Source organism: Montipora foliosa, chromosome 8 (genome assembly GCF_036669935.1).
Source record: "Montipora foliosa isolate CH-2021 chromosome 8, ASM3666993v2, whole genome shotgun sequence".
In the NCBI taxonomy this organism is placed as follows: Eukaryota; Metazoa; Cnidaria; class Anthozoa; order Scleractinia; family Acroporidae; genus Montipora; species Montipora foliosa.
In genome coordinates this window covers 18,502,165-18,514,664 of record NC_090876.1, presented here as the reverse complement: position 1 = coordinate 18,514,664, position 12,500 = coordinate 18,502,165, and the positions used below count along the sequence as shown (strand labels likewise).

At 41.4% G+C, this 12,500-nt stretch overlaps 1 protein-coding gene across 1 annotated transcript in view; it reads left to right on the top strand.

The window, feature by feature from the left end:
* LOC137967821 (uncharacterized) overlaps window positions 1–12,500 on the top strand; it is a 71,148-nt gene that overhangs the window by 52,335 nt on the left and 6,313 nt on the right. The window contains exons 8-9 of the mRNA XM_068814406.1: window positions 8,971–9,168; window positions 10,020–10,193. Of these exons, the coding sequence (XP_068670507.1) occupies window positions 8,971–9,168; window positions 10,020–10,193 (372 nt within the window). The remainder of the gene's footprint in view (window positions 1–8,970; window positions 9,169–10,019; window positions 10,194–12,500) is intronic.

Sequence of the window (12,500 nt, the reverse complement as noted above, 5' to 3'; positions counted from 1 at the left end):
GATGCATGTGATGTCATTATGAAACAACAATGGGTTGGTCCTAGAGCCAGTGAGATAGTGGTGATGTCATTTCAAATGTGAAAGAGAGTGCGTTTATTTCCAAGATCAAACATCAAGGAAGTGAGTGCCAAAGTACTTTCGACCACAAAGCCACAGAGCTCGCCAACGGAATCTCTAATTTCACTATTTTCAGAGATTCAAACCCGATTCTATGAGGTGTCTCAGATGGCATATCTACATTTATACAAATAAAATTAAGCTGCACCGTCCACGTCATTGTAAGAAAAGTAGGCAAGCAAAGTTCTTCGTACGCTAATGACGGATCAGTCCACAGGCCTCCCAAGCTCAGTGTGAGCATGGTCCGACAAAAATATAAGTATTTTTATGGAAATCCCGATAAAAGGCTTAAGAAGATAATTATGTGAAAAACTTCTCAATTAAAAAGCCTAACCTTATTGTCATTGTGAGTAGCTTCCTTCCTGTGTGGTTATTTTCCATATCCGACACGATTTAAGCCAACTCTCAATTTCTTGGTTGTCTGAACAGTATAATAAAATCCGAAGGCTGGAGACTAAATTCTCAGGAGCTACCAATTTGAGTCAAATATTCCGGGACAAAATGTTCCCACGTTCACAATTCCACATCAGAATTAATTGACAAAGATTGAACTTTCATCTCAACCCTCCATCAACGCAATAGCTGTCCTGCGAGCGACCTCAGGCGGTAGGTAATATTGAAAGGAAACAGCTTTCGAAAGATGCGCTTTATCACCAAAGTGTCCACTGCTTCGACCGTTGATAACAAACTGAGCCTCACCGATGTAGCAGACCGTAGTTTGTCAACCGCAAATTTCTTTATTCCCCTGAGTCTTCCGACATGACTGCATTGTCTCAGTCGTCCAATCACAGTCACGCCTCCTTAGAGTTGACAAACTTTAAAAACACATTCGCAAAGCGTTGAAAGATGCGAGAATGAAAGCCAAACTGGTATACAGTCGAAAAACCACAGAACACTTGATGTGTGTCGTTTATAATACCTTTTAAAACCTCATGTAGGCGTCAGTATTCGAATATGAACACGTTTCATATTTCACATGAGAGTCGTGTCTCAGTTGCACGCTTCGGAACAACAAGCGTGTTGTCTGACTGCATGCGACAGTGGCTGCCATATTGTCTGCATCTCTCCAAACTTGAAATTTCCCAATCTCGACCCCTGAGCTGTTCTCTTGACTGAGGGAGAGAAGAGTTCTGGGGAACCCTGAAACAAAGTGCCTTTCCATTGGTTTTCGAGAAAAACAATGAACAGCGTCGCTAACTGGTGAATTCGTGTTAGCACGAGGAGTGAGCAGGCGCCGTAAGGTTCAAATGGCCAATTTATGGCTATGAGAACCCTACGGCGCATGTTCTCCTAAATAGAGTTTCCCAGAGCCTTGGGTCTACCCTAGGCTCTGGTGACGAAAATGGAAATTTACAAGTTCGATCAAAAACCTGGCGCATGCGCCTTTGCAACTGTCCCCTTTTAAGGTTCTTTTCAGTTTCTTTTTTCAAGGCAAATAAGCATTTTGAAGCTCTTTTCAGTTACACAGAATTGCATTTGATGCGATTCATCGAATTCGAAAAACACATTGGCAGAAGCCAACCTCGCGCTTCAAAAAAGAGGCAAACTTGTCTAGCTAGTTCTCGAAACGGGTCGATATTACAAGTTGCGATGATTTCGTATCACGATGTGATCAATAGCATTCAATAGCATACGCCCGTTTCCAGGCATATTTTCTGCGTGTTTCTGCTTTAGCGGGATTAGCGCGTATTTCGGCTAAACGTTCTTCATTGTAGAAGGATTTTTAATTTGTGAGACATAACTATGATTTCCAAGTTGATCAAAGGCTTAGCTCCTAATCTTATTGAACGTTGTGACACGCATTCATATAACACTAAACAGAAAGACCAATTCAGTTTACTCAGATGTAGGTTATATGCAGCAGAACTTGGCTTTGTCTTTAGAGCACTTAAAACTTAAGCTTGGGATAATCTATCCGTTGCTACGCGGAACTCGCAGTTCGAGAAGAGCTCGAAAAGTTAAATGTGTCAGATAAATCATGGTAGTTACTTGGATTTGGAGATGACTTATAGATTAAATAACCAAAGCTCGCACCCCCCCCCCCCCCTCCTCCCCCCGGCCCGTGCAATCTCGAGGATTCTTGAAAAAGGCTACGTTTGTACGTTGCGCGACACGGTCTTCGAGAAAGGTCTGGGTGGGAAGAGTTCTAGACACAAATACAACACGGTAACGTTCAATGATGTGAGCGTTTAGTAAATAGATCCAAAACGCTCTTTTCTCTCCCCACTTCATCCATCAAATCACATCCACATCCAAAACTAGCACCCCACCACCTCGTGGACCGAACTATGCATTCAAATTCGTTTGGACTGGGTATACCTTCCTAACCATCCTCTTTTTGCATAGTTTCAAACATTGGTCGCCATGCTCCGTAACATTAATGGGGATGGTAGATGTGCGTTGCAACAATTCCGCTGGTACCCCAAAAAATCATTCGTGTTGTCATTCTGGCTGAGTTCCAAGGTTTTGTGCGGATATTCTTCCCCGCGGATGATCTGACGAATGTGTGCCACCCCAAACGTTTGGAAAGCAAATGGGTAACGATTTAAATTTCCGATGTATATGCGCGACTGTCCAGTAATTCCACTATCAGACGGTGTGGCAGGCGGCCTTAAAACAAGTCCGTTTTCTTAAACATTGTGCTGTCTCCGCCAAAGGCGAATGTCTGTACATACATGTACATGTACATGGTAGGGTACCGAGCCCAAATGCCTTTGTTAACGTTATGCCTTTGTTTAGTCAGTATGGTGTAGGTGGTAGGGTACAATGTCAGCCTACGCAGACAAAATTTGGCATGGATATCATTCGGCCTCAGAATTGGGACTGTTAGATGTGAGAAGACGGGCAGCTTGATTTCGATGCCGGGAACTAACATTGTTCTGGTATGAAAAACTTCTAAATGTGGTTTCATGACTAGCCGCACCCAGGCATCCGTTCTGCAAAAAATTGGAAGTCGACACTTTCAAGGGATTCTTCAAAGCCTCGAACTTCCGATTATAAAATTCTTTGTCTGCATCCATCTGCAACTTTTGCGGTGTGATCCCAGATCGTTTCAGAATGGCTTGCAGGACACTCGTGACGGCTGTCCCCGTCTCGCTCTTGAGAGGTTTCACCCATGCATATTTGGATAACACATCCGCAACATTTAAGACATTGTGTGTCCCTTTTTTCCATCGCGCCAAACCCTGTACTTCTATTAAATCTGCCACCCATTGTTCGTCAATGTTGAATACTATGGTGGGGAGCATGAGGAAATGTTTTTGACTGGGACGGGGCAACATGTAACTCAATACCCCTTGCCAGATGTTTTGGGCCTCTCGCCGTTTTAAACCTTGTGCTTTGGCAAACGCCTGGAAACCACCACAACTACCCAGCTTTCCGGACAAATCAGGTGTTTGTGGTAAGCGTTTCATTACAATTATCACTTAATTTACAATCATCTTTTCTTTATCTTCTAAAATCAGTCGGAAAAAATATTACACATCCCATTGCAATGACCCATTGACTACAACTACAACAACTATACCTCAATCAAATGGCTGCATAAGCGCATTTCGTTTTTTATTACGCCTTTGAACCAATCGAAAATTACAACGTTGTTGTTTAATCATAGTCGAGTTCATAGTTATGTCTAATTAACGTTTATTTTTCTGCGAAAAGCATCCGTCAGGTAGGCGTTGGGCAATGTGACATGCCATTTGAAAGGTTCATGGTGCTTGGCCGAGCGATCTTTCACTCGGTTTGTGTAGGTGATATCGAATTGGCTTTACCTTTTGCTGCTGCTTCTTTGGTTGGTAAGCCCCAGGCGTGGTTCGAAGCCAGGGTATTGAGATTGTTGTGTTGGTGAATCCAGTTTCTCTAGGGTCATGACTAGAATCGCTTTGGCCCACGGAGCGTCCAACCATAGGAAGCACGTGCGGCTCCGACAGCTGAAAAACACTTTTCCAGGTTTTTTTTTTCACTTTTGCTTTCTTTCAGAGTGCAAGTCTTTAGTCATGTCAATAACAAACCATCTTTAGCCATTTAGAGTGATCTTTACCGATGTTCATCACAAGGTTTTCGTGCCATTGTTGCTCCACGACTTCTAATCAATTGTGTATTTTTTTGTGACTCGCACTGAAGGCGCACGGGTACTTACAACAACCGTGAAAAGGGCATGTCACAACATCTTCCTCCGGCAAGAAACCAGGGATTGGTTCCTTCCCTTTATATATTGACCTTCCTCGAGCTTTGTCCATTCATTTACTGTTTAAATGCGGTGCTACATACTGTTGAAACCAATATTCACCACACCATGCATGCACAGATCTCTCTTCTGAATAAAGACATAGTCCTCATGCCTCAACATGTCCCAACAAGTCTTGAATAACAATAGAACTGTCCACGAACTGTCATGGTCTAACTTAAACTCCATAAACTCTTATACGTCCCAACCTGTCTTGCATGTCCTTGAACCCCTTATAATCCTATAGGGTTACCACGTAACCCTACCCCAACAATTAATTTATGCGCATGGAATCGAGATTTTTGGGTCTGGGGTTGCCCTATTGTCTTTGCACTTTTAATTTATGCAAATTTCTGGGCACGGGATCAAGGATTTTAGGTCGGTATGAACGGGTACAACTACCCTCATATTATTTTTCTTTCACCGGGATAGTAGGTGGTATTGCAAAACTATGTACCTTATAGGGTGGTTTTTCAGTATTTTTGGAAGATATTCTTGTGATTGCTTTGCCTTTGCATCACTACGCTTGGTAACTACTCCGTGTGGCTTTCTCAGCCAATCTGAAACTAGACGAGATTTTTCCCTTCCCTGGAGGACGGGATTTGTCGTTTTACGTTAAGATTGTCTAACTTGGATTCTAATGATTCAATTATTATCCTATTGCAGACATTCTTGCAACAAAGCAGGCGCTAGGGAACCTGTCTGCCTTATCTATGGGTCACATCCAATGGGAATTCAACTTAATGCATACGTTCATCGGGTGCTGCGATTCCACTAATTGTAACAACTTGGACATCTCTCTGCCTGACCGTCCCGCCGAAGTTCCCAGCGGTGGTAATGGGCTGTCTGTGGTTGAGTCCTGTCTTTTTCCTTTGTCTGACATTGTGATTACATTCCACTTTGTTATTCTTTACATTTCTCATGTGAAACTTTGACTTCGTCTTGATACAAACTTATTTCAATTAACAATTATTCCACAAGAGCGCGTTGGATATGAGATGACAGACAGCGCGCGGAGTTGGCTATAATCATCTCCTATCCAACAAGAGCAAGTGGAATAATTTCTTTATTAAAAACGCCCCCAAATTATGGGTAAATCTTCCCTAATTTATTTTCTAAAAACAAAAAAGTGATGCGTACAGTTACTGATATTTCTAGGGCATGGTATAATGAGCTCATATACCATGATGGCTAAGCCAATGTATTATCCAATGATTATCTAATGTATTATCCAATGATCTAGTTTTTGCTAATGCTAATTATTAAATTTGCGACATCGGATATTGCGTTTCTAGCTTTCAGATTGGTTCACTCAGTCTCGGTTATCAAAGGTAACGTTTGGGTGGGTGACTCATTAAGTGTCACCAGAAACCCATAAGGGTTGAAACGTGTAACGGCCCCTTGTGTGCTGCGAAACAAGCTTCTGAATATTCAACTTGCTAAGTACCATATTTGGAACAACAAGAACGAGGGGTTTCCAAATATGGTACTAAGCACTGAAACATTCAACCAATCAGTTTGCACTGAATATTCGGAAGCTGTGAACGCGCGTTACACGTTTCAACTCTTATGGGTTTCTGGTGTCACTTAAGTTGTAGAGAAATATTGCTACTCCATCCATCACTAATGCCACTTTTCAGAATTTTTTCTTGTGAGGGGTAAAGTCAAATTAACATAATCCAATAAAATTTGGCTTTAATATCCAGGTAGCTAGCGTTCAGAATTTAATGAAAATTTAGTGAAACAATTATTCAATTCGCGCTTGTTGGATATCAGACTGGTTACAGCGCTTCGTTGCCTATTTACCATCTCATATTTTGAACGCGCACTCATGAAATAATTGTCAATTGTTGTATACCTAGCCTTTCAATCAACAATTTTCACTCACGTCAGCTTGATTGACAGAAGTGGACCTGACAACACTGTCAGTTTTCAGTTGAATAAAACAATGAAAACACAAACCTCATGGAGCGTGAGGCTAAAAGAAAACGTTTTTCTTGGTTATCAGCTGAAGAACCTCAGCATCGAAACTAAATGAAAAGATTCGGAAAATACATTTCTCAGGTACTTTGAAACATTCATTCAGCAGGCTCGTGAAAAAAGAAGTCATGTTCTCGTACTGCTGGCTTTGTTTGTTAGTTTTGTTTTGCTGCGATTGTTGAAGGGTAAGTCTAAATATAGAACAAAGCACTTAATGTCTGGTTCCTCGGGAAACTAGTTAGTCATTCTCGTTCCCAGGGTCTCTCGTGAGACCCTGGTCGGGTTAGGTCTCACGTGTGTCCCAAAATCTGAGGTAGCAAAAAAAATAAAAAGTCTGACAGAAGGGGCAGGTAGAAGCGACTTTTGACTCTACTAAGCCCAGGGATCAAGAGCGTATAGCGCATGTTGAGTGTTCCACGCGAGAGAGAGGTCATTTTCTCTTGGTCATACTCAAGAAGAGCTCTCGCCCCGTATGAAATGAGTGGATAGTCGGGTAAATCTCCCAACACCCAAAATAACATATTTGGCAAGTGGAAGCACGGTTTTGTGTCGCTGAATACTATGCAGATCGACTGGAGGAAATTTTTGGTGGGACTCTCCAAAAAGAAGGCTTCCGTTCGAAAAGTTATATCAAATTCAGAGCCAAAATAAGAGCGACTCAAGAATTGTTTTTATGAGTAGAAAGGTGCATCGAAGACTGTCTCGCCAATCAGTTCCTCGGACCTCGAGATTCTTTGGAAAAAAGTAGCAGACGCGTGGGTTACCTTACTGCTGCTTTTTAATTCAAGCTAACCGATCTCAAGCTCGGGTTTTACCTCTTGGGGACATCAGACAATTCCTCCGAGATGCAGCTGTGAAGTCCGCGGAAGTTTCGCTAGATTCACATAAGCTTAAAATAAAATTAACTTCTACGAGTGGTGGGTAACGCGTGCGGTTTCTCTGAGTGCTTCGTTCTTCATTTCGAGGGCCGAAACGGGAAAACAGTTAAAAAGTGATCATAGACACTTTTTGCGATTTGCAATTCACTAATGGGCACAAACTATTCCCTGCATCGTTTTTCTTTTTGTAGAGTTGTCAGTCAAATTAAGAAGTGAATCACACGGAGGCACTGATATGCCGCAACAATAACTCAATCAACAGTTATGAGCCTTTGTACACGTTGAGTTATTCTATCGCCGTATTTTTTTGCTGACATTTCGACTTCATCTCGGGAAACACCAGGACTCTCGGGAAAACAAAATTAGCTGTTTCCTTTAGGACCATACATTAAGTGTACATATTATTATTGTTGAAAACTAGATCATTGGGTAATCAGGGGCACCCCGACAACGACCAATTTGTTGTAAAATGTATTATTATACCCCAGTTAATGAAAATAAATGTTATTAAGGCATTTTCAGGTGTTTTGCAGTGTTGCTGGGGAAACATTATCTGTTCCTTTTTCCCAGCAAGACACACAAGAAATTTCCCAGCCAGCTAGATAAAATTGGTTGGTTTCCCAGCCAGCTGATCAAAATTTATTTCCCAGCCAGGAATTCCGCGCGCTTTCAAATCCCTCGATCCAAAACGACCGAACAAAAGCGACAAAACCGGGACAAAACAGGTTTTTTCCGCAAGCGCAATCACTCTGACCAGCCGTCGTATGTTTGTGACTACTCTGTGGGAGAGGGAAGGGTTTTTTTTTTTGTTTTTTTGCTTTTTTTGTTTTTAGTCGTCCTCAGTCTTCAGAGTTTCCACAGCCAGCTCGGGTTGAAATGCTAGAAAAAGTCAGTAATTCCCAGGCAAAAACTCTATCAATAACAAAATTTCCCAGCAGCTAATCGAAACACCTGTATTTTTGCCAGCCAGCAAGATTCCTCTGGGGAACAGATAATGTGAGGAACAGATTCGTTGGGTGCCCCTGGATAATGCAATGCTAGATCGAGTTTTGATTGACCATCATCTACAAATACCAGTAACTGTACGCACCAGTTTCGTTTTTTCTTTTTTTTACAAAATTAAGTAGGGAAGATTTATAGAAAATTTGTGGGCGTCTTCAATAATACAAATATTCCACTCGCGCTTGTTAGATATATATAGCAAGAGAAAATAAAGCGGGAAGAGAAAGCATACCCCATGCATGCCCTTTTCCATAGGTAATATGTCTCAAGTTATTTTAAGATCGACTCCCACGCTTTACAGATCCCAAGGAGATTACGCAAAAGCCAATCATATGGTGGGAATGTGTTCTCTGACCGTTGACTATCTACGCGGAACACATTTCGGCCATACAAGTGGCTGTTGCCTAATCTCATTCGGATCTGTACAGTGTGGGAATCGATCTAAAAATAACTTGAGACAAATTACCTATGGAAAACAGCATGTATGGGGGATGCCCTCTCCTCCCCCTTTATTTTCTCTTGATTATAGCCAACTCGACCGGCGCTATTTGCCTATCTATCATCTCATATCCAGCGCGCGCTCGTGCCTGGAATAATTGTTAAATATTACGCTTGAGAACGCAGTATGTTGACATCGGGAAGCGCAAAAGTTTAGCTCGCCTCCGCGGCAATATAACATGTCTGGAACAATGCTGGTTTCCTGTTGAGTGGTGTTAGTCCAAGGTTCACTGCATATTGGTCTTAAGAAAAGCATTTTAAATTTCACAGATCTGCATGTTCCGCCGGTGAAGACATGCTTCAGCTGCATAGCGAACAACCTTGACAACTGTGGCATGACTATCGCCAATTGTTCCGACACCAGTTTCCCAAGTTTTGGATCGGGACATTGTTACACGGCTGTGGGATGGTACAGGAGAAATGACGATTGGATGTCTGGCGCACTAAGAGGATGCACCGACTGTTCAGGTAATTATGCGAACAAGTTTCGGACATCTTCGAGGAAAACCTCTCTTTTCCCGAAATGTTCTGGGTGCGTTTCCCATTGTGACCCATAAAAACTGCTATCTGGTTATCATGATTATGAAACGTCCTGGATCTGAGACGTTTTCAAGCGAGGAACAATCAACATCATTAATGAAGGAGCTTACCTTTGAATCTCTATTAGCTCCGGAAGAAGGCCGGCTTAACGGTTACGAGGCTTTCAAAAAACGCTGAATACGTCTTCAAATCAGTCATGGCGGACAGGAACCGTGCACCGCCGAGACCATTTTAAAGCAGAAGGGCTAAGAAAATCTGGTCCACGCAAACGAGCAGAAAGGGTTACTTTTGCCCCACTTATCAAGTATATAGACCCATTTCAGTAATTCCCAATCTGGAGGACAAAACAATATGGTTGTTCTGTCCCCTAAGAAAAAAAAAACCTTTAAATGCAAAACAATCTTATTGTTTTGTCCTCCAGATTGGAAATTAACTGAAAGGGGTCTCTTGCTCACGTGATATTGAGCCATGCAACGATAAGAATGTGGCTCCGGCGAAACTAGCCCCTTCCTATCTGCAGCCTCTGCCGAACCAAGAAGACGTAACTTCCAGTTAATCGTACCTCAATCATGGACTTCAAGCTTCTATACATCGTGGCACTTCATTTACAAAGGCAAAATCACATCATTGTTATTTCACCCAGATAGTAGGTGGTATTGTAAAACTGTGTACCTTACAGGGTGATTTTTCAGTACTTTTGGAAGATATTCTTGTAACTGCTTTGCCTTTGCATTTATTTTGGTTTGGATTCTAATGATTCGATTCTTTTCTGATTGCAGACCTTGATGCAACAAGGGATTTGATGAGGAACCTGTCTATGAGTATCCAATGGGATTTGAGCTTAACGCATACGTCCATCATGTGCTGCAATTCCACTAATTGTAACAACATGACAGTCTCTCTACCTGACCGCCCTACCGATGCTCCCAACGATGGTAATGGGTTTTCTGGGGGTGAGCCCTGTCTTGTTCCTTTGTCTTACATTGCGATCACATTCCACTTTGTTATTCTTTACATTTTTAAGTGAAGCTTTGACAGCCTTGATACAAACTTATGTTGATGCTAAATAGTAAATTGTCGACCTCGGATGTTGCGTTTCTAGCTTTCTGATTGGTTCACTCAATCTCGGTTATCAACTCATATACAGTATGACCTACTATGGAAAGAGGCAAAGGAAAAAGTGACGTTTGGGTGGATGAATTATTAATTGTCACTTTAAAAGTTGTGAAGAAATATTGCTACCTTATTACTTATGCCACTTTTCAGGATTTTGCCTTGAAGGTGTAAAATTAAATTAACATAATCCAATAAAATGTGGCCTTAAGTATCCAAGCGTTCAGAATAGGCCACTGCGGAAAACAGAAATAATGCTTCTACAAAATTTTGGGTTGGGGGAAATGGTATTATGGTGTTTTTCGAAGTTGCCTTTAGACCTAATCGGCTAACTCAATGTTGTACCCAATTCAAACCCTTTGCGAATAAACTTTTGTTCCATGTGTATTTGCATATCATGTAAATGTGAATTCTACATTATAATGCAAATACAATATACAGAGAATCTTAACCGAGGAAGATTTGAATTGGGTTCAACACTGAGTTAGCCGAGTTAGTGTATTTAGTGAAAATTTAATAAAACAATTATTCCATTCGCGTTTGTTGGATATTAGACTGGTTTTAGCGCCTTGTTGCCTACTTATTATCTCCTATCTTGAACGCGCTCATGGAATAATTGTTACTTTTTACTCAGCGAAATGAACGAGCACTGTGATTGGATGATTCTTGGTCACGTGCCCCTGACTGATCAAATTCAAATGCATCCCGACCGCGAGACAAGTCCGCACGGTTGCTCGCGCCAGATACAGCAGCGCGTGATCAGTGCCTGACTAAAAAGTGCTTGATCTTCATCACGTGTTTACGTCAGCTTGATTGACAGAAGCGGACCTGACAACACTGCCAGTTTCCAGTTTAATAAAACAACGAAAACACACAACGTCATGGAACCTGAGGCTAAAAGGAAACGTTTTTCTTGATTACCAGCTGAAGGAATTCAGCATCTAACAGAAAGAAAGATTCGGAAAATACGCTTTCCAGCTAACTTGAAACATTTGCAATTTGTTAATTCAGCAGGCTTGTGAATAAAGAGGTTACGTTCTCGTATTGCTGCTGGCTTTCTTTGTTAAAGGCCTGATTTGAGCGTCACTTTTTACCTGTGCCGAATCTAATGCAAACAAGACGCCAATTAGGCGTTCACGTGGGATACCCTGATCAAAGCAGGCAAGAGGCAGGTGGCTGAAAATAAAAATTATAGAGTCTGTCACAAAATTCCTAGGAACAGTACACGAATATACAAGCCTGAAACTTTCGCTACTCTTCCCTCAAAATGTTGTTTGCAAGCTAGTTTCTGAGTTTCTGAGTTCATCTTTACAGTTCGGACCAGTTGTAAGTCAGCGTACAGTATGATCTGTCGGACAGCCGAATAAGTTGGAGAGGGTGTTGTTAAATGTATACTAGTTGTGGGAGAACGGAAATGGTTAGAGCACAAAAAGTATGAACAAAGATCAAATTTTCCCAGAGATATTGGTAAAATACTTTTTCTCAGGATGTAGAAGTTCATTTTAATGACAGCATATGTAGACTATCAGAGTGCTTTTCGCAGGAAACATCCAGTAATTGTCTTCGCTTGCAAACGTTTGAGGTGTTTGTTTTTTCCATGAGAGTCCGCGAGGTTGCCCAAAGTTTTTAGTTAGCGCTTTCGATAGTGCTTTGACAAGAAAAAAAGAAGCATTTTATTCAACAACAAATGAAATATTCCGGTAGCGCGACATCCGATTCACTGAACGGTAGACACCTCTGAAGGTGCACGGTAACCTTAAGGATGTTTCTTGTTTTGGTCTCAATTAATTGCTCGAGAAAAACGAAAATAATTTGAATTTCTAATTTTGAAAAAATGAAATATTTTACCAGTTAGTTAATATGAAGACTTTATCCAATTCAAAAGGAATTACAAACTAAATTTTCGGGGGATCATTCGTTGCTATTAGTACTACGGTGGTTTCAGTGACACGTTGTGTGACCTATAAAAATCCCCACAAAACACGACATACCTTTCATGAAACAGATCACAACGATGATATGGAAGCTGCAACAGGTACTAACGGCTGAAATAGAAATCAACACTTAACCTTTAGCGAAACCAGGCGATCAACAGTAGAAATTCTTTCGTATACCTCCGATATCGGGAAACAAACGAAGAGAACATA